This window comes from Puma concolor, chromosome A1 (assembly GCF_028749965.1).
Source record: "Puma concolor isolate L17-30 chromosome A1, mPumCon1.1.hap2, whole genome shotgun sequence".
NCBI lineage: Eukaryota > Metazoa > Chordata > Mammalia > Carnivora > Felidae > Puma > Puma concolor.
Genome location: NC_141667.1, coordinates 129,692,377 through 129,717,723, shown reverse-complemented (window position 1 = coordinate 129,717,723; position 25,347 = coordinate 129,692,377). Strand labels below are relative to the sequence as shown.

General features: G+C 38.8%; 1 protein-coding gene across 6 annotated transcripts in view; it reads right to left on the bottom strand.

The window, feature by feature from the left end:
• Positions 1-24,018, bottom strand: part of CDKL3 (cyclin dependent kinase like 3) — a 103,826-nt gene extending 79,808 nt beyond the window's left edge. For 3 of the 6 annotated variants that reach the window (XR_015250157.1, XR_015250162.1, XM_086703985.1), the window contains exons 1-4: positions 22,459-22,553; positions 21,858-22,040; positions 14,521-14,715; positions 1,136-1,314 (exon numbers count right to left, since the gene is read on the bottom strand). Coding sequence is in view for 1 of the 6 variants with exons in the window: in XM_086703985.1 (XP_086560111.1) it covers positions 1,136-1,314; positions 14,521-14,715; positions 21,858-22,040; positions 22,459-22,491 (590 nt within the window). In the remaining 5 variants the exon portion in view is untranslated. Of the gene's footprint in view, positions 1-1,135; positions 1,315-14,520; positions 14,716-21,857; positions 22,041-22,458; positions 22,554-22,576; positions 22,653-23,932 lie in introns of those variants that run through there. The other 3 variants (XR_015250158.1, XR_015250160.1, XR_015250161.1) reach the window with 3 other exon arrangements.
• Between the last annotated feature and the right edge of the window lie 1,329 nt (positions 24,019-25,347).

Here is a 25,347-nt window from a genome sequence, read left to right as displayed (position 1 = left end):
GCATAAGGAATATAGTCAATAGATATTATGATAGTATTTTAAGGTGACAAATGGTAGTTACATTTGTACTGAGCATAGCATAATGTAAACAGATATTGAATTGTTGTATTGTACACCTCAAACTAATGTAGTATTGTGTGTCAACTATTTTCTTTCTTTTTTTTTTTTTAAGATTTTATTTTAAGTAATGTCTACACCCAACACAGGACTTGAACTCACAACCCTGGGACCAAAAGTCACATGGTCCACAGGCTGAGCTAGCCAGATGCCCTTCAACTACAGTCAAATAAAAAATATTTTAAATAAAATATCCATATTATCATTTATAAAGATTTTTAAAAATAAAATAAAATAAAATGGGGATGATAACAGCAGCACCTTATCACAGAGTCATTGAGGAAATAAAATTGTTTAATGCATGTAAAGCATTTAGAACAGTTCCTGGCCACGAAGTAAATACTCATTAAAGTTAGATATTATTGTAAAAACAGAATAATGATTTCTAGAAAAGGTGTTTGAGAATTATCCATGCCCCCCACCCCACCTCCAGTTCTTGTATTAAGTTGGACTACTTGGTCCCTTTATGCACATCAAGATTTGTTATTTATATATTAGATTGCCATTTCATGTACTGTTTCTACTGTTTCACAAAAGACTGAGACAATGCTACTTTCTAAAGTATCTAGAACAGCACAATCTAAAAATTGTTTGCCAGACTTTGTAAAGAGGGTGCCATATTCTGGAAAATAGGAAACTTGGCAGTTCCTATGGTAATGCCAGCAGAGCAAGGTAAATGATTTTGAAATCTTTGCAGAATGTAGAGGTTAAAGAGAAACAGACGTCACTCTGCCATGGTGGGGGCACAGCTTAAAGCAAGCACGGATACAACCTGAGGGATGTCAGCACAGGTCACCTGGGGTTGGGGCCACTCAGCAGCAGAGGGCAAGCGTGGTAACACCATTATCTAGCAGGGCAGGTGCCTACGGGGTCTATCTGTTCTTTTTAGAGGCATCCCTTTCTTATCTCCAACCCAGAAGCAGAAGGCAGAGGGTGTCAATAGTAGGGGTGACAGACACACAAAGGGAAAAAAAGAGATGGCCAGGAAAGGCCAGACAGGATCCCAAAATATACGTACTTTCCATAAGAGGTATCTTTTAATACTAATTCTGGAGCTCTATACCAGCGTGTGGCCACATAGTCCGTATAAATGTCCCCAGGAGCTGCTAGAGTTCGTGCAAAACCAAAATCACAGAGCTTAGTAATTCCTGACTGGGATACTAAAATATTCTCAGGTTTTATATCTCGATGAATGATCTAAAAAACAAACAGAAGATGCAATACATTAAAATGAGAATTCATTATCTAGAGGATCACTGAAAAATTATACAGAGATAATCTAGCTAATTAAGACAGTAAAGCTATTTTCTTACCGCAGGCAAAGGATTAACTGCACAATGCAAAAGCTAAATAAGTACATATTTTCAATTCTTGTCATCTCAAAATGAAATGAAGCCAAGAAAACAGATATAATACTAAAAAGGAAAATCACATTCCTAAAAAGAAAGGTAATCAAAAGAACATAATGAAAAACAGGTTAACTTTCCTTTAACCCTGTGCCATTCTAGATACAACTGCCCCTTCTCTCATTCCTTCACAGCTAAACCTCTTGAAGACATTATCTTTACTAAGTCTTTTTTTTCTCATCACTCATTTATTCCTTAAAGTAATATAACCTTAAAGTATATAAAGTAATATAATATAAAGTAATATAACCTTAAAGTAATATAACCTTAAAGTAATAATATAATATTCCTTAAAGTAATCATTCCTTATATAAGGAATATAAATTCCTTAATGTCATTTGTTCCCACATTCTATCAGACTGCCCCAATATGTATCTTACTTGACATATTAGAGTAAAAATGTTGCCAACTATTCCTCCCTTCCTGATTTCTGGGACCTAAAATTCTCCCAGTCCCTTCCATTTCAGTGGCAGTTCCTCTTTCTCTATTTGTCTCTTAAATGTAGGATTCTGGTCCCAGGCTTTCTTTTCTCACACATCCTGTTCCCTGGGCAATGACATCTACTCATTGGTTTTTTTACCACTTTCGTCACCTATCATGGAGACACCATATTCTCTTGGCTTTCTTCCCACCTCTTGGCTGCTCCATCTCAATCTCATCTACACTTCTAGCTTTAGTAACAATATACTGATAATTTCCAAATTCTATCTCTAACCAAGATATGTCTCCTGATTTCCACAAGGGTTGGAAGTACACAAGAAGTCTGACAAGGCTGACCCACACACAGCTCAAACTTAGCAAATCCAAAACTGAATGCTTCATTTTCTCCCCAAAACCTGTTTTCAACAGTCCTTTAGTTCCATGGATGGAACAAACATTGACCCCATATCTCAAGCCAGAAACCAAGATATTTTTCTCCTTCAGCTCCAATATATATTTTTGTCCCTAGTTCAAGTCCCCTCAACTCTCTCACCAAAATTACTACATTGCCAAATGGTCTCCCTGAATTCATTCTGATCCCCTCCAATCCACTGTCACAGTACTATTTTATTTTATTTTACTTTAGAGAGAGAGATCGTGAGCAGGGGAGAGGAGCAGAGGGGTAAGGAAGGAGGGAAGGAGAGAGGGAGAGAGAGAAAGGGAGATTGAGAGAGAGAGAGAGGGAGAGAGAATCTCAAGCAGGCTCTATGCTGCGTGGGGCTTGAACCCACGACCCTGGGAACATGACCTGAGCCCAAATCAAGAGTCAGACACTCAATCAACTAAGCCATCCAGCTGCCCTCAGAGTACTATTTTAAAATCACATGTGTGGGCACCAAGCTGGCTCAGTTGGAAGAGCATGTGATTCTTGATCTCAGGGTCATGGGTTCGAGCCCCACGCTGGGTGTAGTAATTACTAAAAAAAATAAACTTTAAAAAAATTACATGTGTGATCATGTCACTTCTCTGCTTAACATTCTTCAAGGATTTCCCATCCCATAGAACAAATTTGAAACTCCTTAAAATGGCTTATAATGCCTTCTAGAATTTGGCCCTCACTTCCCTAGCCTATACAATATTCGTTTCCTAAGTTTTCAAGGTTTGTCTTATCTCTATGCACTTGCTGATGCTGTTCCAATTGCCTAGAACACTTTGCCTGACCACCTATTTCCTTAGGTCATAGCTTATATATTTATATTAGTAATATAAATTTATGTTAGTATTTAAGTAATCTCTACACCCAACCTGGGGCTTGAACTTACAACCCCGAGATTAAGAGTCACAGACTACACTGACTGAGCCAGCCAAGTGCCCCTATTTAATGGTATTCTTTATTTCAATTTCTGATTGTTGATTGCCAACATGTGTTCTCACATCATTCTGTACTTCCCCCATTACATTATTTGTCATGCTATTTATTAATTGCCTGTTTACTTGTTTGTAACTCCCACTAGACTATAAACGCCATGAGGGCAAGATTTCTGTATTATTTAAGCTATATCCCCAGTGACCAGTACAGTGCCTAAAACAAAGAAAGCATTTAAAAATTTTATGAATGAAGCATATTCTCATCACTAACAAAGTATCATAGCACAAGTGAAAATATCTCAGTGACAGAAATCTGGCATCTTTCCTTGTTTATACAACTTACTGCTATAAGTGTTTGGGATTGGCTCTTGTTCTGACTCAGTTTCCCTCCATAAGTGGCCAAAACATTAACTTGGGGTAATGAGACACCTTAAATGTACCATATATAAAACTATATTAATCCTTTTTTTAAGTTTGTTTATTAGTTGGGGGGGAGGGGCACAGAGAGAGGGAAAGACAGAATCCAAAGCAGGCTCCATGCTCTCGGCGCAAAGCCCCACACGGGGCTCAGTCTCACCAACTGTAAGATCATGACCTGACTGAAATTAAGAGTCAGATGCTTAACTGACTGAGCCACCCAGGCACCCCTATATTAATCCTTTTTTATTTCTACAACTTTTACTGAATGAGTAGTATACGCTAGGCATTATGCCAAGATCTAAGGATATAACATGAGCAAAAGCCGACATGGAAAAGCACATTTAGATACCACTTCACATATTCCACCCACCAGATATCTATCACTTTCCTCCTCAGTCTTTTAAAAACGAAGCAGAAAGATGCACTCAGTTGATACGCTTGTATTTTCATTCTATTCAACAACTAAAACCATGACGACATGTGGAATTTTGTTACCCTTGAGAACCAAGCACACTCTAAATCCCAACTTGTAAAACCTGTGTTTGACTAGATCCTCCTTGGCCTTCTACTATCACACTGTGACCTCCATAAACACAGTATTTCCTTCAACTTGTTTAGGTCTTCTTTAATTTCTCTCAATGTTTAGTAATTTTCAGGTTATAGTTCTTACACATCTTTTGTCAGACTCTCCCTAAGTATTTCGTATTTTTGAAGCTGTTTAATGGCATTTTTTTAAGATTTTATTTTTAAGTAATCTCTACACCCAACCTGGGGCTTGAATTTACAACCCCAAGATCAAGAGTCACAGGCTCCACTGACTGAGCCAGCCAGGTGCCCCTATTTAATGGTATTCTTTATTTCAATTTCTGATTGTTGATTGCCAACATATAGAAATACAATTAATTTTGGTATATAAATCTTATATCCCATAACTGCGATAAATTTACAAATTAGTTCTGTTAATTTTATTGTAGATTCCATAGGGTTTTCTATGTAGATGATCATATCACTTGTAAATAAAGACAATTTTACTTCTCAAAAAAATAAGGCACCATTTCACACCCACTAGAATAGCCACAATCAAAATGACAAAAAACAAGTATTGGGGAGGAAGTATATTGTTGGTGGGGATGTAAAATGATACAGCCACTTTGGAAAACAGTATGGCAGTTTCTTTCTTTCTTTTTTTTTTTGACAGTTTCTTTAAAAAGTTAAAACATAAAACCTATGACGCATGTGGTATTTTTTTATGTAAGCTCTACACCCAACATGGGACTTGAACTCATTACCCCCAAGAGCAAGAGTCACATGCTCTACTGTTGGAGCCAGCCAGTCACTCCTACCCATATAGTATTCTTAACTTGACTTATTTTACTTCTTTCTCCCTAGTTCCTGGTAGTTTGGTAAACGAACAGTCCCCCAAATCATGGGGAAAACCAGAAGCCTAGCAGCTCCCAGAGAAAGAAGGACAGTGTCTTATCTCCTCCAAAGCCCCTTTCCCAGGTAGCTGTCATTATTTGATCTGACAAATCACTGAAAAATCCCACTAGAAATCTTCCATTTATTTGATTGAAAGTAGAGCTTGCCCAGTGCAAAAAGCCTTTCTCCTGGGGCCTTGGTCAGAAATAATTAGCACACCATAATTAGAACACTATCAAGAAAGCAAAAAGACAACTCATAGGAGAAAACATTTGCAAATTCCATCTCTGATAAGCATCTAGTTTCCAAAATATATAAAATTCAACTCAACAATAAAAAGACAAATAAGCTAGTAAAGCGGGCACCTGGGTGGTCCAATCGGTTGAGTGTCTGATTTTGGCTCCAGTTGTGATCTCATGATTTGTGAGCTCAAACCCCACATTGGGCTCACTGCTGTCAGATGAGCCCACTTCAGATCCTCTGTCCCCCCCCCCCGCCCTGTCCCTCCCCTGCTCATACTCTCTCTCTCAAAAATAAACATTAAAAAAATGTTTAAAAAATAATAAAAATTAGTAAAGGACCCGAATAGACATTTCTTCAAAGAAGATATGCAAATAAGAATTTGCCAGTTCTGAATGTTTCATTTTAATGGAATTTATGCTGTGTGGCTTTTTACATCTCAATTTCTTCATTTAACGTGAAGTTTCAAGGAGCTTTCATGGTGTAGCACGTATCAGTACTTAATTCCTTTTTATGGCTGAATATATTTCACCATATGGATATTCCTCATTTGTTTATACATTCATCAGCTTGATACATATTTGAGTTGTTTCCACTTTTTAGGTATTATGAATAATGCTGCTATGAATATTCTTGTGCAAGTTTTTATGTGAACACATGTTTTCCATTCTATTGTGTAGATACCTAGGAGGAGAATTGTTAGGTCACATGGTAGTTCTTTATTTAACCTTTGGAGGAATTGCCAAACTGTTTTCCATACCATCTGCACCATTTTATACCACCACCAGCAGCGTATAAAGGTTCCAATTTCTCTACTTCATCGCCAAAATTTGTCATTGTCTACTTTTTAAATTACAGCCAGCCTGGTGGGTGTGAAGTGACTTCTCATTGTAATTTCGATTTGTATTTTCATAATGACTAATGATATTGAGCACATTTCATGTGCTATCAGCCATTTATATACCTTTGAAAAATGTTAAATTGGGTTCTCTTTTTATACTTGAGTTGTATTTTGCATATCCTGGATATTTATCAGATATATGATTTGCAAATATTTTCTCCCTTTCCTGTGAACTTTTTACTTTCTTTTCTTTTCTTTTTTAATGTTTATTTACTTTTGAGCATGCGCACATGCAAGGAGGGGACAGGATCTGAAGTGAGCTCTGTGCTGACAGCAGAGAGCTGAATGTGGAGCTTGAACTCATGACCCGTGAGATCATAATCTGAACCCAAGTCAGATGCTTAACTGACTGAGCCACCCACGAGCCCCTGAACTTTTTATTTTCTTGATAGTGTCCTTTGATGCGCCAAAGTTTTAATTTTGATGAAATCCAATTTATTATTTTTTTGATTGCTTTTGCTTTTGATGTCATATGTAAAGAACTATTGCCTAGGGGCGCCTGGCTGGCTCAGAGGGCAGAGCATGCAGCTCTTGGTTCACACATCACATTGGGTGGAGAGATTACTTAATAATAAATCTTAAAAAAAAAAAAAGTATCGACTAATAAATGGTCACACAGATTTTCACCTACATTTTCTTGTAAGACTTTTATAGTTTTACCTCTTATACTTAGGTCTTTGATAAATTTTGAGTTAGTTTTTGTACATAGTGTGAACTATCAGACCTAGAATTCAAACAAGGAGTTTGCTTCTCCTTTACTTTGTGGTGGAATGTACCAGAACTACATAAAATTCCATACTGAAGTCTGATTTATCACCTGAAACTAATATTACCCTGTACACTAAATGGAATTTAAAGAAATTTAAAAAGAATTTTAAAACGTAAAGATTTTTATTTTTTTTTCAAGTGTTTATTTATTTATTTTGAGATTGAAAGAGAGACTGACCAGAAGAGGGGCAGAGACAGAGGGAGGGAGAGAATCTCAAGGAGGCTCTCCTCTGTCAGTGCAGAGCCCAGCATGGGGCTCAAACTCATGAACTGTGAGATTCTGGCTTGAGCCAAAAACAAGACTGAGCCACCCAGGCACCCCAATGAAACTTTTTTTTTCAATGTCTATTTTTTTTTAATGTTTTATTAATTTTTGAGACAGAGAGAGACAGAGCATGAGCAGGGGAGGGGCAGAGAGAGAAGGAGACACAGAATCTGAAGCAGGCTCCAGGCTCCGAGCTGTCAGCACAGAGCCCGATGCGGGGCTCGAACCCACAAACCGAGATCGTGACCTGAGCGGAAGTCAGACTCTTCACCGGCTGAGCCACCCAGGCGCCCCATCAATGTCTATTTTTGGGAGAGAGAACAAGTGGGCGAGGGGAAGGGGGGCGGGGAACAGAGGATCTAAAGAGGCTCTGAGCTAACAGCAGGGAGCCAAATGTGGGGCTTGAACCCATGAACTGTGAGATCATGAACTGAGCTGAAGTTGGATGCTTAACCGACTGACTGAGCTACCCAGGCACCCGCTCCTCCAAAAAAGATTTTTAAAAATCTGATTGACTTATTGTTTTTTTATTAAAAACATTTTTTTAATCTTTATTTTTGAGAGAGAGTGAGTGGGGGAGAGACAGAGAGAGAGGGAGACACAGAATCTGAAGCAGGCTCCAGGCTCTGGGCTGTCAGCACAGAGCCCAATGCGGGGCTTGAACTCACGAACTGCGAGATCATGACCTGAGCTGAGGTTGGACGCTTAACCAACTAAGCCACTCAGGTACCCCTGATTTATTTATTTATTTAATGTTTTATTTATTTTTGAGAGAGAGACAGAGTGTGAGCATAGGAAGGGCAGAGAGAGGGAGACAGAATCCAAAGCAGGCTCCAGGTTCTGAACTGTCAGCACAGAACCTGACACAGGGCTTGAACCCATGAACCGTGAGATCATGACCTGAGATGAAGTTGGATGCTTAACCAACTGAGCCACCCAGGTACCCCTAAAAATCTGATTATAATACTTCTGTTTATACAGTCGTATGTGCTTAAATGTTAACACTCATCTGAAGAGAGAGTTCTAATTTCCCTATCATCTAACAGCCTCAGAAAACCCGATTTTAAGTCACCCAGAACTTCAATTAAATACACTTTCCAGTTGGATGTTATACAATTAAATGCTAATGTGCATATGAAAAAATAAGCTAGTAGTTTCCGGGAAAAGGCTGAATAGAATGTCTGAGGTAGACCAAAAGACTGGGGATTCCCTTATGCCCTAAAAACCAAATGGAATCCTTGACTGAATCCTGATCTTAATAAATCACTTTAAAAGACATTTAGGAACAATTAGCTACATTTTAATATAAATTTGGTATTAGATGATGTTAAGGAATTATTTTTAATTGTGTAGATGTAATCATGATCCTGAAGTTATACAGGAAAATTTGCTTTTTTAAAGAGATAGATAGTGATGTATTTAGAAATAAAATGTCAGGGTACCAATAATTTAAAATACTTCAGAAAACAAAATAGATGAAGCTCACGTAGCAAAATATTGTTAAAACATATTACATATTAAAATGTTAAAAATAACATTATTCAAATAATAACAATTTCTTATTCGGAAGACTAGGAGTTTAAAATCCAAAGCAGAGTTAAGAAAACTATGCAGGGGCGCCTGAGTGGCTCAGTCGGGTTAAGTGTCTGACTTTGGCTCAGGTCATGATCTCGCAGTTTGTGAGTTCCAGCCCCCCATTAGAGTTGCTGCTGTCAGCCTGTCAGCACAGAGCCCGCTTCAAATCCTCTGTCCCCCTCTCTCTCTCTGCCCCTCCCCAACTTACGCTCTCTCTCTCTCAAAAAATAAACAGAACAATCCTTAAAAATTAAAAAAAAAGAAAAAAACTATGCAAAAGTGGCCTAAATTTAGGAAAGCAGGACTTTGTGGAGTAGGAGGTGGGGTGGGGCTAAGAAAGATTGACAGTGCTTAGGTTATTAGTCAAAATTATTTATAATTCATAAAGGTTACTGAAAACCGAATAAAATTTAAGAAGCTCCATATGGGTAGGAGCTAAGTCTTTTACTCAAGGTTCCATCCTCAACTCCCACTACAATCAATGATTGTTACTGGAAGATGCTCAATAAATATTTATTGAATAAATGGATGAGGGGACAAATAACCATGTCTTCCCCATAAGGGCCAAATATTTGCATTTACACTTTGCTTCCAAAATGGTTTCAAAGAAACTTTTTTTTTTCAGGATTCACAAAACTTTATTCATTTAGAATTAACAAGCTGTTCACATATCACTTAATATTGTTTCACAAGCTTGTAGGACATGGATTATCTTTGAGGAATTATTTTGATTTGCATGAAGTTTACAACTTTGTGCACAGTATGGTATTTTCCCTGTAAGTAAATAATGAGCAGTCTGAATTATCACATGAATTCTAAAACTTTGAGGGTTTTTTTTTTTAATTATTATAATGAAATACTAGCATGGTGAGATGTAATGTTTACAGTTTTAATCTGTCAGACCCATTTCCTCTAAAATAATTAGCTGAAATTATATGACATCACACTCGCTTCCATTAAAGCCAGACACAGGCAACTCTCATTTGTGTGTTTGATAGTGGGCGACCAGTGGTGCATGTCATCACGAACAGCACATAATCTCATGCTACATTGTTTGGGTATTTTATAATATATTTTCAAAATTTTTTATTCAAATATAAATTGACACACAGTGTTACATTTGTTTCAGGTATAAGAGGCTTATACTATTAAGCAGATCAAAATTTTAAATTATAAAAACAACCAGAATGAAAAAGATAATTAACTAGTTACTGCAACTGAACAGTAAATTTTTATTTAAGCTGCCTAAAAACCAATATAGAAAGCATATTTTCTATATTTTATAAAAAGAAAGTAGGGGCGCCTGGGTGGCGCAGTCGGTTAAGCGTCCGACTTCAGCCAGGTCACGATCTCGCGGTTGGTGAGTTCGAGCCCCGCGTCGGGCTCTGGGCTGATGGCTCGGAGCCTGGAGCCTGTTTCCGATTCTGTGTCTCCCTCTCTCTCTGCCCCTCCCCCATTCATGCTCTGTCTCTCTCTGTCCCAAAAATAAATAAAAAACGTTGAAAAAAAAAAATTTAAAAAAAAAAAAAAAAAAGAAAGTAAATGAGTACTTCTGGAGATAAAAAGCCTTTACTGGTACTGAACTATATCTGACTTCATAAATTCTTATTAAAAGTAACATGGGGGATGCCTGCGTGGCTCAGTCAGTTAAGCATCCTACTCTTGATTTCGGCTCGGATCATGATCTCACAGTTTGTGAGACTGAGCCCCATGTCAGGCTTCTGTGCTGACAGCGCAGAGCCTGCTTGGGATTCTCTCTCTCTGTCTCTCCCTGCCCCTGCCCATGCTCTTTCTCTCTCTCAAAATAAATAAACGTTAAAAAAAAAAAGTAACATGGGGTATCACAGTAGATAATATCTCAGACATTTCAGTTATATAAAAAACCACTCAACTGAAATTTGGAGATACTAGGAAAATAAAGTTTTCCTTTCTTAAGTTTTCCTTTCCTTTTTGTCAACATGAAGATAACCTTATATCAAGACCAGAATCCAGATATCCAGATAATAAGCATAATAATATTCTAATGAGCCACTTCACTCATGGCTGCCTTAATTCTCAAGGGTTACTAATTTTACAATATTCTGTGAGGTGAGAGACATGCATAATTTTACTTCAGGTCCTAGGTAATACAAAGAGAATAAAAGAATTTAGGTGCTTCTGTCCAGGCCTTTTTCTCTGCTGCTCCAACAATTCTATGGGTATTCTTCCATACTTAGTGCTGAGGACTTTTTCTTTCTGTTCCTTGGAGAATAATCCATCCTTACCTCTTCAACCAAAGTCTCTAAGAGGAAGATTCCCAAATCCCAAAGATACCCAGTTCTGACAGCTTCCTAGAAAGACCATGTTAAATAATTGGTCAACCACTATTTTTACTTAGAAATTCTCACTGTCTTTTAAAATGTACAATATTTCTAAAAGCAATTCCCTCTTCTAAATAAAACCAGTGACTGTCAATGGTACCAAAATTCTTCTGCTCTCAAATTAAAAACCTTGTAATTGATTTCTCATTTTATTCACATCCCTCTCATATCTACTTAGTCCCCACATCTTATCATTTCTTTCTGTGTTTTGTTTTGTTTTGTTTTGCTTTTGAGAGAGAGCAAGTACAAACAGGGGAGGGGCAGAGAGAGAGGGAGAGAGAGAATCCCAAAAGGAGTCAGTACTGACAGCGCAAAGCCCAACGCAGGCCTTGATCTCACAACCTTTGAGATCATGACCTGAGCTGAAAATCAAGGGTAGGATGCTAAACCAACCAAGCCACCCAGGCGCTCCTCATTTCTCTTTTGAAGTCTCCATTCTCTCCCTTTGCCATCCCTCCTCTACCTATTCCAAGCCCTTACCATTTCATATCTGGATTATCACAACAGCCTCTCACCTGATCTGTTTCTACCCATACTTATCTTCTTACACTTGCCAAAATAAGCTTAGGTTTTATTTTAATCCTGTTACAGCCAGGCTCAAAAACCTTCCATGGTTTCCCAGTATCCTCTGGAAATGTCCAAACGCTTTGAGGATGAATCTCAGGACTCTGGAAACCTCTCTGCAGGGCACCTGTGCAATCTTATCACCCTTTACCTAGTCTATGCAAAGCCCACTTATCACCACTCTCTGAGTCCCCTGCTCAGGCCTGCCACTATTCTCACAGTAACACCCCATCTGAATTTATTTTTTCTTCTATTCCAGTGAAATCCTAGCTACAATTCCAAGTTCGACTTACTTTAGTTTTACTTCCTCTTTGAAGTCCTCTACTCAGAGTATAGCACATAGTGGTCTCTCCCTTAATTCAAGAAACATTTTAAATAGATAAGGCACTATAGGCATACAGATAACACAACTATTCCTGACTCCTTACCAGCACTACTTATTAAGCCTTAAAATATGCTTGACACAGTGCTAAATACATTATACATACTACCTAATGTCAACCTTTACAAAAAATCTGTGATGTACTACTATAGTATCATTTTATTTTTACTTATTTTTTTAAAAAAAAATTTTAACCCTTATTCATTTTTGAGAGACATAGAGACAGCGTGTGAATGGGGGAAAGGCAGAGAGAGAGGGAGACACAGAATCCGAAGCAGGATCCAGGCTCCCAGCTGTCAGCCCAGAGCCCGATGTGGGGCTCGAACCCACGAACTGTGAGATCATGACCTGAGCCGAAGCCGGACACTGAACCGACTGAGCCACCCAGGCACCCCTATAGTATCATTTTATAGATAAGGAGGATGAGACTCAGAGAGGTTAGATAACTTTCCTGGGACCAGAGAGTAATGGTGCTACCACCTGTCACTGTGCACTACTGCAGGGAGCTGTGAACTGCACAAGTTGTGTTGTTATCCATAGCAGAACTGGTGGGTGAAAACCTAGGATGGTCTGATTCCACAGACTGTGCTCTTAACTATTACATTATACTGCCTCCCCAAGGATCCAGCTGGCAAGGAGATTACAATCTGAATTCTAGTTGCTATCACAACCACATTTTTCTTTTTTTTAATTTTTTTTAACGTTTATTTATTTTTGAGACAGAGAGAGACAGAGCATGAACGGGGGAGGGGCAGAGAGAGAGGGAGACACAGAATCGGAAGCAGGCTCCAGGCTCTGAGCCATCATCAGCCCAGAGCCCAACGCGGGGCTCGAACTCACGGACCGCGAGATCATGACCGGAGCTGAAGTCGGACGCTTAACCGACTGAGCCACCCAAGCGCCCCACAACCACATTTTTCAAAACCATAAAGTGAAATACACTATTAGCAAGACAGAGAATTAGAAATTAAGATATCCGAGAAAGCCTAGGATATATAGATGCTATATCATTTACTAATAAAACTATTTATTAATAAAACTATTCTTACTGAATATATATATCTAGCTTTCCAGAAAGTAGAGCTCAAGTTGGGAACAAAAAACTCCACAAAAACCTGCTGAGCTCAGGGCTCCTGGGTGGCTCAGTCAGTTGAGTGTCAGACTCTTGGTTTCGGCTCAGGTTGTGATCTCAGGGTTCGTGAGATCGATCCCCACATTGGGCTCTGTGCTGACATTTGTGGAGCCTAGTTGGGATTCTCTCTCTCTCTCCCTCTCTCTCTGCCCTTACCCTGCTTGTGCTATCTCTGTCTGTCTCAAAATAAACAGATCAACAACAACAACAAAACCTGCTGAGCTAAACACTTACTCGGCAATGCTAAAGGCAACATTAAAAATCAGAACAAGTGGGGCGCCTGGGTGGCTCAGTCGGTTAAGCAGCCGACTTCGGCTCAGGTCATGATCTCGCAGTCCGTGAGTTCGAGCCCCGCGTCGGGCTCTGTGCTGACAGCTCAGAGCCTGGAGCCTGTTTCAGATTCTGTGTCTCCCTCTCTCTGACCCTCCCCCGTTCATGCTCTGTCTCTCTCTGTCTCAAAAATAACTAATGTTAAAAAAAAAAAATTAAAAAAAAAAAAATCAGAACAAGTGAGGGGTGCCTGGGTGGCTCAGTCAGGTAAACGTCCTACTTCAGCTCAGGTCAGATCCCGTGGTCTGTGAGTTCGAGCGCCACATCGGGCTCTGTGCTGACAGCTCAGAGCCTGGAGCCTGCTTCAGATTCTGTGTTTCCCTCTCTCTCTGCCCCCCCCCACTCATGCTCTGTCTCTCTCTCAGTAATAAACAAAAGTTAAAAAAAATTTTTTTTAAGCAGAACAATTGATCTTCTTTCCTGTCTTAATGTTTTCATGTTAAACAAGGCTCCATACCTCTTAGCCACTTTATTTTTTCTTTCTTTCCGTAAAGGTATTGACATTCATTTGCCATTACACTGTCCTAGTTTCCAGTTCCTATCTCCAAACATCCCTTCATTTGACCCAGCCCGACATTTTAATGTACTTTCCACAATAAAAGGTACCCCAATTGACTGTTGATTCTTCCTTATGAAATTACTGATACTTTAGTATTCCAACTTGGTTTGCCCTATTGTTATTGTTATAGCTTTATTATTGTGTAGTCAATATGTTTTACAATTCTGTAACTAAATTTTAAGGTAGTGACCCCAATTCAATTAATATTGTACAGGAAAATAAATTTTAAATCTTCATAAAGGGCACTTATGATTCATATACAGCCTATAGTTTGGCTTACTCTGAAGCACTTACATTATTATTGTGAAGATATTCAATTGCCCGAAGGATCTGGAACAGGTATTTTCTAAGTCGTTTACTCTCCAGTCCGTGACAATAATGTTGTAACTCATCTAATACTGTGTGGTCAATAAATTCAAACACCAAATGAATTTTCTTTTTCTGTCTAAAAACTTCAATCAGATTGACCAGGTTTTCATGATGAAATTGCTATTGACAAAATAAACAGATTTTTAATAATTATTACGTGCACAATAATTTGTACATATAACACATATAATTCTAAAGTTTATTTATTTTGAGAGAGAACGTGCATACACGTAAGGGATGGGCAGAGAGGGAGGGAGAGACAGAATCCCAAGCAGGCTCTGTGCTGTCAGCAGGGATTGATCCCACAAACCATGAAATCATGACCATAGCTGAAATTAAGAGTCAGATGTTTAAACAGCTGAGCTACCCAGGTGCCCCAAGATGTATGGAATTTTAAAAAGCAAAAATATTCTTAGCTTCTTTTACTCCATGCATTTCAATAGAAAATTTTCAACTTATTTGCTTACATTCCTATTTTCTAAAATGCTAAACTTGGGGCACCTGTCTGGTTCAGTTGGAAAAACATGCAACTCTTGATCTCGCAGTCTTGAGTTTGAGCCCCACGTTAGGTGTACAGATTACTCAAAAAATAAACTTAAAAAAAATTCTAAACTATTTCATAATTAATCATATAAAACAAGGGGAAATGTACTGCCTTACTTGAGGTTGGCATTTGATTGCTTACTAAAATAACTTGGTTAGTGTACTATAATACAACTTGGTATTATCCTTTCACTTGGTTTATAGTTAAATTTAATATCTGAAATTTAAAATGTTTTTACATCTTTGGGCGCCTGGGTGGCTCAGTTGGTTAAGCATATGACTTCAGCTCAGGTCATGATCTCACGGTTTGTGAGTTCGAGCCCTGCATCAGTCCCTGGAGCCTGCTTCGGATTCTGTGTCTCCCTCTCTCTCTGTCCCTCCCCTGCTCTGTGTGTGTGTGTGTGTGTGTGTGTGTGTGTGTGTGTGTGTGTGTGTCTCAAGAATAAATAAACATTAAAAAAAATTTTTTTAAATAAAATATTCTTACATTTTCAAGCGAGCATGGATTTCAGTGCCATTCAGTACATGATATGAATTTTAAGAAATTATTTTATTAGTTTGATCCTAAAGTCTCAAAAGTAAAACTTAAGTTCCAAGTGGACAGTATAAATTAATAATACTAGAACAAGAGCATCAAAATATCTAGAACCCTTTCAGATATGTGAAAAAACAATTTATAGCTATAGGAACTTTATAAAAATATACCACTGTTTGTGGATACCTTTTTGTTCACTGTCTGTAATATTCTATTAAGCAATAAAACATCTTTTTAAACTAGTAACACTGTTAAAATAACTTCCAAAGAGTAAAAATGGCATGTACCAGCCTAGAAAACAAATCAGGCTCCATATTTTATGCTGCTTACTTTAGTTTTTAACACACTGAATTATTACCAAATATTCTCAAATATTTAACATTTTCTTTTTTTTTTTTAATTTTTTTTTCCAACGTTTATTTATTTTTGGGACAGAGAGAGACAGAGCATGAACGGGGGAGGGGCAGAGAGAGAGAGGGAGACACAGAATCGGAAACAGGCTCCAGGCTCCGAGCCATCAGCCCAGAGCCCTACGCGGGGCTAGAACTCACGGACCGCGAGATCGTGACCTGGCTGAAGTCGGACGCTTAACCGACTGTGCCACCCAGGCGCCCCAACATTTTCAAATTACCAAAAACGTTTATTCATTTGGCTAAAAACTGAGAGGTACAGGGGCTCCTGAGCAGACTCTTAATTTCTCAGGTCATGATCTCAGTTTCATGAGATCTAGTCCCACATCATGCTCTGTGCTGACAGTGCATGGAGACTGCTTCTGATTCTCTCTCTCTCCCTCTCTCTCTCTGCCCTTCCCTGCTCACGCTTGCTCTCTTTCAAAATAAATAAATAAACTTAAAAAATTTAATTGAGAGGTATATTTTCGATGTTAGATTCATTAGAAAACTATGATTTTATGAAAAAATATTTGCCTTTATTCTAATGGCACAATATCAATTTTTCGACTTATCTGCACTAACACATAGACCTAAGTCCTTAAAATATGACCAAGAGAAAAACATGCCAGAATATAATGCCAGATTCCCTTCCTATTTTTGTTCCCAATTTCCCTGATTGGCAAGATGCCAAAATGCTGCAGTGACAGCATGCTGGCAGTATCAAGAACAATTGACTGGTTTTGGACACTACTCTACTAACCCTTCAACTAAAGAAAATTACTGTTTCCCTGTCCAGTCTTTATTTTAAAGGCAAAAGCAACAAAGAGTTAATGTGAGTTAATAAGCACCATGGAAGATCCACCCAGGGTAAGGAATCAGGTGTTTTCTCAGATAAACCATGAAACTCCTATAAATGCTCCATTGTCACTTTTCAAATTGTTTACTTTTGTCTTGCTTCATAATCAGATAACTTTTCTACAGATATTGTCACTAATTACTCTAACTGTAATTTATTAAACAAAATTCTAGAAGATAAAAATTTAATTCAAATAAATAAATCACTATGGCAATCTTTTTAGACTAAAAATGTGAAATAATCCAAGAACTCTCTCTTGTTGGGTTAGATCAAACAAAAACTTCTGTAAGAAATAAGCCAATGAATAAAAAATTTTTTGAAAAAAAAATAAGCCAATGAAAATAAATAGCTAAGGTATCTCAAAACAGTTTGTATAATAACAATAAAGTACATTTTCAAATTCATCTCTGTGTTCTTGCCACATATTGGTTGTTTTACAAAATGATAAAGTAGAAAAAAATAATCACCTTAAATGTAACAGAGTTGAATAAAGAGCAAAAGATATTGCCTGTGAAAAGATCTTCTGATCAGATTTTCACTTATGATGTACAGTAACTGCCTTACATTATTACTGTTTTAGGTGATCAGGAATAGGACTGGCAACTCACAAAATCATAACATCTTTACTGACTTTAACTGCTTTCCATTGTCTAGAGACAGAGCACTTCAACAATCCACACATATAGATGCCTAATATACTTATTCTACTTAAAAAACAAATTGGAGTGTCTGGGTGGCTCAGTTGGTTAAGCATCCTACTCTTGATTTCAGCTCAGGTCATGATTTCACAGTTCATGAGATTGAGCCTGCATCAGGCTCAGTGCTGACAGTGTGGAACCTGCTTTAGGATTCACTCCCTCTCTCTCTGCCCCTCCCTTGCTTTCGTGCACACTTGCGAGCTCACACTCTCTCTCTCTCTCTCTCTCTGTCTCAAAAATAAATAAATAAACTTTTAAAAACATAAAAAAAATTAAAAAAACAAATTCACCCATCATATCTAATATAGGTTTAAAAAGAAAGAATTTCAAAGGGCTAGAACAAATAATCCTAAAATTTGTATAGAATCACAAAAGACCTCAAATAGGCAAAGAAATCTTGAGAAAGTAGAACAAAGTCTGAAGTATCACAGTCCCAGATTTCAAGATATACTACAAAGCTAGAGTATCAAAACCATATGATATGGGTACAAAAAAATTATACATAAATCAAGAGAACAGGACACAGGATCAATGAACCACAAAGATAAATGGGAGTGGCACAAAAACTGACACACAGGTCAACACACAACAATTGACCTATATGGTCAATTAATTGACAACAAAGGAGGTAAGAATGTACAATCAGGTAAACATAATCTTTTTTTTTAATGTTTATTTATTTTTGAGGGAGAGAGAGACAGAGTGTGAGTGGTGGAGGGGCAGAGAGAGAGGGAGACAGATTCTGAAGCAGGCTCCAGGCTCTGAGCTGTAAGCACAGAGCCAGATGCAGGGCTCTAACTCACGAGCCATGAGATCATGACCTGAGCTGAAGTCGGAAGCTTAACTGACTGAGCTACCCAGGCACACCAAAACATAATCTTTTTAATAAATAGTACTGAGAAAAGTGGACAGCTATATGCCAAAAAAAATGAAACTGCACCGCTTTGAACACCATACACCAAAAAAAACTCAAAATGGATTAAAGACCTAAATGTGACACCTGAAGCCATAAAATTCCTAAAAGAAAACATTAAGCAGTAATCTCTTAGAAACTCCCCCTTAGCAATGTGTTTATGAATCTATCTCTTCAGGCAAGGGAAACAAAAGCAAAAATAAATAAATGGGACTACACCAAAATAAAAAGCTTTTACACAGCAAAAGAAACTATCAACAACAAAAAAAGGCAACTTAGTGAAAGGGAGAAGATACTTACAAATGATGTATCCATAAGGTGTTAATATCCACCATATATACACAACTTACACACCTCTACAGTAAAAAGATAATACTATTTAAAAATGGGCAAAGGACCTGAATAGGCATTTTTCCAACCAAGACATACATATGGCCAAGAGGCACATAAAAGATGCTCAACATCACTAATCATCAGGGAAATGCAAATCAAAACCACAATGAGATACCACCTGACACTAATCAGAATGGCTAGTATCAAAAAGAGAAGAAATAATACGTGTTGGCAAGGATGTGGAGAAAAGGGAATGCTTGTGCTGTGTGTGGGGACTATTAATTGGAGTAGCTACTGTGGAAAACAGTATGCAGGTTGCTCAAAAAATTAGATGTAGAAATACCATATAATCCAGTAATTCCAATGCTGGGTATTTGCCCAAAGAAAATGAAAACATCAGTTCAGAAAGATACATGCACCCTGTTTACTGCAGCTTATTTACAATAGCTAAGATATGGAAGCAACTTAAGTGTCCATCCATAAATGAATGGATAAAGAAGATGTGATGTATGTGTGTTCATACACACACACATATATATATATATACAACAGAGTATTACTCAACTATAAAAAAGAATGAGATCTTTTTTTAATTTTTTTTTAAGTAATCTCAACACCCAATGTGGGGCTCAAACTCACAAGTCTGAGATCAAGAGTGGTACACTCTACTGACTGAGCCAGACAGGCACCCAAAAATAATGAGATCTTAATATTTGTGAGAACACGAATGGACCTAGAAGGTATTATGCTAAGTGAAATAAGTAAAAAAAAAAGACAAGTACCATATGATTTCACTTATACGTGGAATCTAAAAATTACAAAACAAATCAACAAACAAAAAATCAAACAGACTCTTAAAAACAGAGAACAAAATATTGGTTGCTAGAGGGGAGGGAGGAACAAACTGGTGGATGCCAGAGGGGAGGGAAGAGAGTGCATGGGCAAAATAAATAAAGGGATTAAGAGGTACAAACTTCCAGTGATAAAACTAAAAAGTCATAGAGATGAAAACTATAGCATAGGAAATATGGTCAATAATATTCTAATGACATTGTATGGTGACAGAGGATGACTACACTTGCCGAGGTGAACACTGAGTCACGTACAGAATTGTCACTACTATAACATTGTATGTTCAATATACTTCAATTATAAAAAAGAGGCAAATATTACTTTCATATCATATAAAAATGAACGAGAGTATGTTTTCTTCATCATATAAAACATCTAGACTATGTTGTGAAAGTCATAAACCTTAAAGCATCTAGACAAATTCCAATAAATAAAATATGTAGATTTAAAATTTTTTTAATCACTAGTTTTGTACCTAATCTCCAAAGAATGCTAATCCTCCTTTCTTCACACTCCTGAGTTCTTTCCCCTGGGTTGACCTGTCATACCCACACAAAATTCTATCTTCTGCCCCCATCTCTAAAAGCACACTAGTCATTTTTACTTAAATATATTCCTGTCACCTCAAATTCAACATTTCTAAAAGTGAACTACTTCCCAGACCATTTCTTTTTTGGGTCTTTCATATTTCCATCAATGATAACAGTCACTGAACTTCAATTCTTTTTTTCTCCTCCCTTTGTTTCCTTCTACATCCTTTCATGTCTTTTTTTTTTTGAAATGTATTCTATTTTAACTTTACTTTTCTCACTTTAAATTCAAATTGCTGCAATCCAGCAAGGGCTCTCGTGATATTTACCAGGATTCTTGAATTAAATTTATGAGCTCTCGCTATTTTTACTCAGTCCTCCAATCTATTCTAAAAAATAGTGCTAGATTAATTATTTTGAATTCAAAATATTCCACCTCTTACAAAATCAAGTTTTGTCCTTTTTTTGTGTGTGTGAAATGACATCAGTTTTGTTTTGTTTTTTTTAAAGTTTTGGTGTTTTGTTTTTTTTTTGAGACAGAGAGAGACAGAGCATGAATGGGGGAGGGTCAGAGAGAGGGAGACACAGAATCTGAAGCAGACTCCAGGCTCTGAGCTGTCAGCACAGAGCCCAACGTGGGGCTCGAACTCACGGACCACGAGATCATGACCTGAGCCAAAGTCGGACGCTTAACTGACTGAGCCACCCAGGTGCCCCAAGTTTTGTCCATTTAAGAAAAGACTTGGGGCACCTGGATGGCTCAGTGGGTTGAGTGTCCAACTCTTGATACTGGCCCAGGTCATGATCTCATGGTTGTGAGATGGAGCCCTGCATCAGGCTCTCTGCTGAGTGTGGAGCCTGCTTGGGATTCTCTCTCTCTCTCTCTCTCTCTCTCTCTGCCCTTCCCTCGCTCTCTCTCAAAATAAATAAACATTTAAATAATTTTTAAAAGACAAGACTTTAAAACCTAACTCCTGTTTACTTCTCTAATATCACCTCCTTCTACTTCTTTACAAAAAAACTCTACAGGCAAAAGTCTCTGGTCTCTCCTCAGAACTACTTGGGCATCTCTGAGTTTATGTTGTTTCCTAATGTGGAATAAATTAGTTTCTCTCTCCTGCCTAAATTCTGTACATGCTTTAAGGCCAAATTCATGTTCTATTTCCTCCAAGAAAATTTCTCTACCCAACTGGCCTTTGTGTTAATCAACTGGCATTTATTATAAGCCACTTTCTATTCAGTATGGTTTTCAAGTGCCCTCCCATATTTCTGATTAAATAGTAAAAAGTTCTGAAAAGGAGGTACTGCATTATAATCTCAGCATCTGGCAAAATGCCTTTCACAAAGCAGATATTTTTACTAATTATTATACCTGCATATTTCTGAACAAACATTTCACAACACTTGGCATAACTTTTGTTACATTATACATAAGCATATATATCTTGTATTGCTATAAAATTTCAAAATACACACAATAAGGTAGGGTACCACACTTTATGCCTACTATATGTCTTAATATATGTGTTAAATAAAATAGTCCTTTTATAATTTTTTACTATACAACAATTCCTCTTTGACTTAAAGCAACTAAGGTAAAAGAAACAAACCTTTAAAAACTTTATTTCTCTCGTTGCAATTTTGTTGACAGATTTTTCTGGTTTCTCATAAAATATCTTAATGGCCACTATCTGCCCAGTATCCTTATGTTTACATTTCATGACTGTTCCATAACTTCCCTCTCCCACTTTTCCGAGAGTTTCATACATCTCCATTTTCAAACCTGGATTCTTCTTCATAAAAATAAAGAAAGAAAATGTTAAGCATTTGTACTTTTATTTATTCAAGCTGCGCAATGCATTTCCACAATAAACCCGTATTTTAAAATACCTAAACATAAAAAAATATTAATCTTTTCCACAGACTCTTGTTTGTCTTTGGGACTCTGCCACCTGCAGACAGTAGGGTGTCCTTGTGGGGCTCCAGCCTCACCAGAACTTAGAGATCTTCCTGCTGTCTCGGTCATTCCCATGAACACTAAGATTGAAGATTCCTTCACTACATGTCACCCATCAGGAGTGGGGTCCGCACACTTCCTGTCATGCGCCCGTCAGGTATGGGGGTTCCCAAAATACTGCAGTCACCTACAGGTCAGACACCGGACCCAAGAAAACCTCAGCCCCACCCGCTCCTCAAACCAGATACCCGGACCAGTCGCGCCCTTCTTCCCGAAGTCGACCTCATCCAGTCAACCACCGACGTCTCAGCCCATTTTGTAATGCCGCCAGTCAGGTTCCGCGCAGACCCAGCGGGTCAACTAGACACTGACCCTACTTATCTCGCCTGCCCAGCTAAATCCCGGCAGGCCACTACCATGGCAACGATGCAGCTGGCCTCACGCCCCGGGCTCTACTGCGCAAGACCGGAACATTGGCCCGACCCCACCCGACCCGGAAGAGCAAATGAGGCGAGGTGAAAGCGCTCAGAGAAAGCTTGCGTGGGGTGGGGTGGGAAGTTTATGGATTGAGACCAACTCACAAGGTTGGTTTTGAGCTGAGAGCGGGAGGACCCCCATTTTGACAGCACCCAGGGTCTTCACGTTTTCTAAGGAAGGGCCACAGAGGCGCCAGCTTGCCCGACCAGCTCTTAAATGCCTCCGGGCCAACGAACACCTGCCGCTGGTGCTGGGTCCTAAAAGGATACCTGGTGTCATTAAGCGGAGTCATCTTGTAAAACAAGTCTTTCCAAGGAAGTCTTGTGTAATTACAGTTGTCTAAGTTACCTAACGTTAAATTGCGTAGACCTCAGCCATTGACATGCATCCTTAAAACGCAGTTAAGATGGTTCAAGAACGTTTCTCGAACACCTATATGCTTAAAAAAATTTTTTTAATGTTAATTTATTTTTGAAGGAGAGAAAGCCTGAGCAGGGAGAAGGGCAGAGAGAAAGGGAGATAGAGAATCTGAGGCAGGCTCCAGGCTCTGAGCTGTCAGCACAGAGCCTGACGCAGAGCTCAAACTCACGGACTGCGAGATCATGACCTGAGCTGAAGTTGGACGCTAAACCGACTGAGCCACCCAAGCGCCCCTTTTGAATTTGTTTTTGAACTCATACTCCTCCTTTTTAAAAACGCCCTCTTGGGGCGCCTGGGTGGCTCAGTCGGTTATGCGTCCGACTTTGGCTCAGGTCACGATCTCGCGGTCCGCGGGTTCGAACCCCGCGTCGGGCTCTGGCCTGAGGGCTCAGAGCCTGGATCCTGCTTCCGATTCTGTGTCTCCCTCTCTCTCTGCCACTCCCCCGTTCATGCTCTGTCTCTCTCTGTCTCAAAAATAAATTAAAAAAAAAAAAAGTTAAAAAAATTTAAAAACGCCCTCTTTGGGAAAACAAGTAATTCAAAATTGGATAGACATACCAAAATTGCTTGACATATAAGGGGACAGCAAGAGAAAAAAAAAAGTTATTTAATTGCTTAAGAACTAGGCATTGGGTTCTGCTGGCCTACCAGCCTCCATAAACTGTCAATTTCCATAGCAGTTATACATTGCTAGATAAATGACATAATAGGGATTTTTTGCAGTTTATCCTCAGCATTTTCCTGCATGTAATCCTACCTATATGTCTTCATCTTTAGCTTTGGGGAGAATTATATATCAGGAAGACAAACAACATTCAGCTTTTGACTTACAGAATCACATGTGTGATGCATAGTAGAACCTATCAAGAGTTAGGCCTGTCTGCCTTGATCACCAAGGCAGTTATAAAAACAAAAGATAAAATTCACTGTTTCAAGAAAAGGAGGTAGCAAGAAAGTGGGTGCAATTAACCTTTTCTGGTTCCATGGAACTATTGGCAACTTCATGCAATACTTCCATTCTGCTTTGGGCTGAAGAATTAACCCAAAGGGTTATAAAGTGCTGAGAGTCCTGCAGACCTTTATTGGCCCTGAGGCCAGGCATTAAAGTAACTAGAGGGAGGGAAATGTCAGAATCCCCAAGGATCAACACCTCCTGAGCTCCCCGATGGGCGACAATTCAGGCCCATTTGCACCTTACTTGCTGGTGTACAAAACCTGAAACCAGTTATCCAGGTTAGATTTATAACCCGCCGCCTCCCCCCCCCCCCCCCCCCACCCATGTCTGCAAAATTTCTTCTTCACATCTGAGTCATATTTTTAGGCTTTCTTGACAACCAATCACACTTCGAAGTGCTCTCTTGAGATCTCCTCTCCATGTACCCCATCTTAGCCAAATCCGTGGACTTTTACACAGTTTGACACAAACCCTCAAATGAGTGCAGCCCCGTGTTCAGAAAATGTCTATAGAGATTGTGAACAAACTTTTAAAAAATCTGTATACCATACTTTTTTGTTCTCAGAATTTCCTACCCTAGAAACCCCATTGTAATGCATGTGCCAGGGTATTTGGTGGCCTAATGGAAGCATTTCAAGGGATTTTACGTGGTGTGTGCCTCAGCATTCAATGCTGCACTTATTATAAAAAGCGGAGGTCCTCTCATTGCCCCATGTATCAGATTTGATAAGCAGTTGAACTAACCACAAAGGATTTTAAATCCATGTTATGTTTGACTTTGTTTTAATGAGTTAAGCAAAACGAGCTTTTGCTTAGGCCACAATCGCCGTCCCTGTTCAAACAAACCGAAGAGAAAACTAGTAAAAGTTTCTCCCGGCCCTCAACCCCTTAAATTTAACTACCAGCTCCAGAAATCTGACCGAGCCTCCGATTCAGGCGACACTCCCACGTGATGCGTTCTAATCGCGTCACAGGGACACGTGGTTCTAGATACTTCGTCCCCTCCCCCTCAGGGGTGGATTGTTGACAACGCTGCCGGCAGTCACGTGACCTTACGTCATCCCACCTCCTTTCCCTGAAATCTCTGGCCCCGGATGCGTCTTTCTGTCCCCACCCGGTCCAGTTTAAACTAGTGAAAGGGGGAGAAACATAATCGCGTTTCAGCTTTGGGATCTCATAATCCACAATCTACATCTCTATATCAGACAGAACTAATTTATCTATTATATCAGGAAGCCAAAATGGACAGAATCCTGCTAAAAACTACAATAACGAGCTCTCATACGCCCCG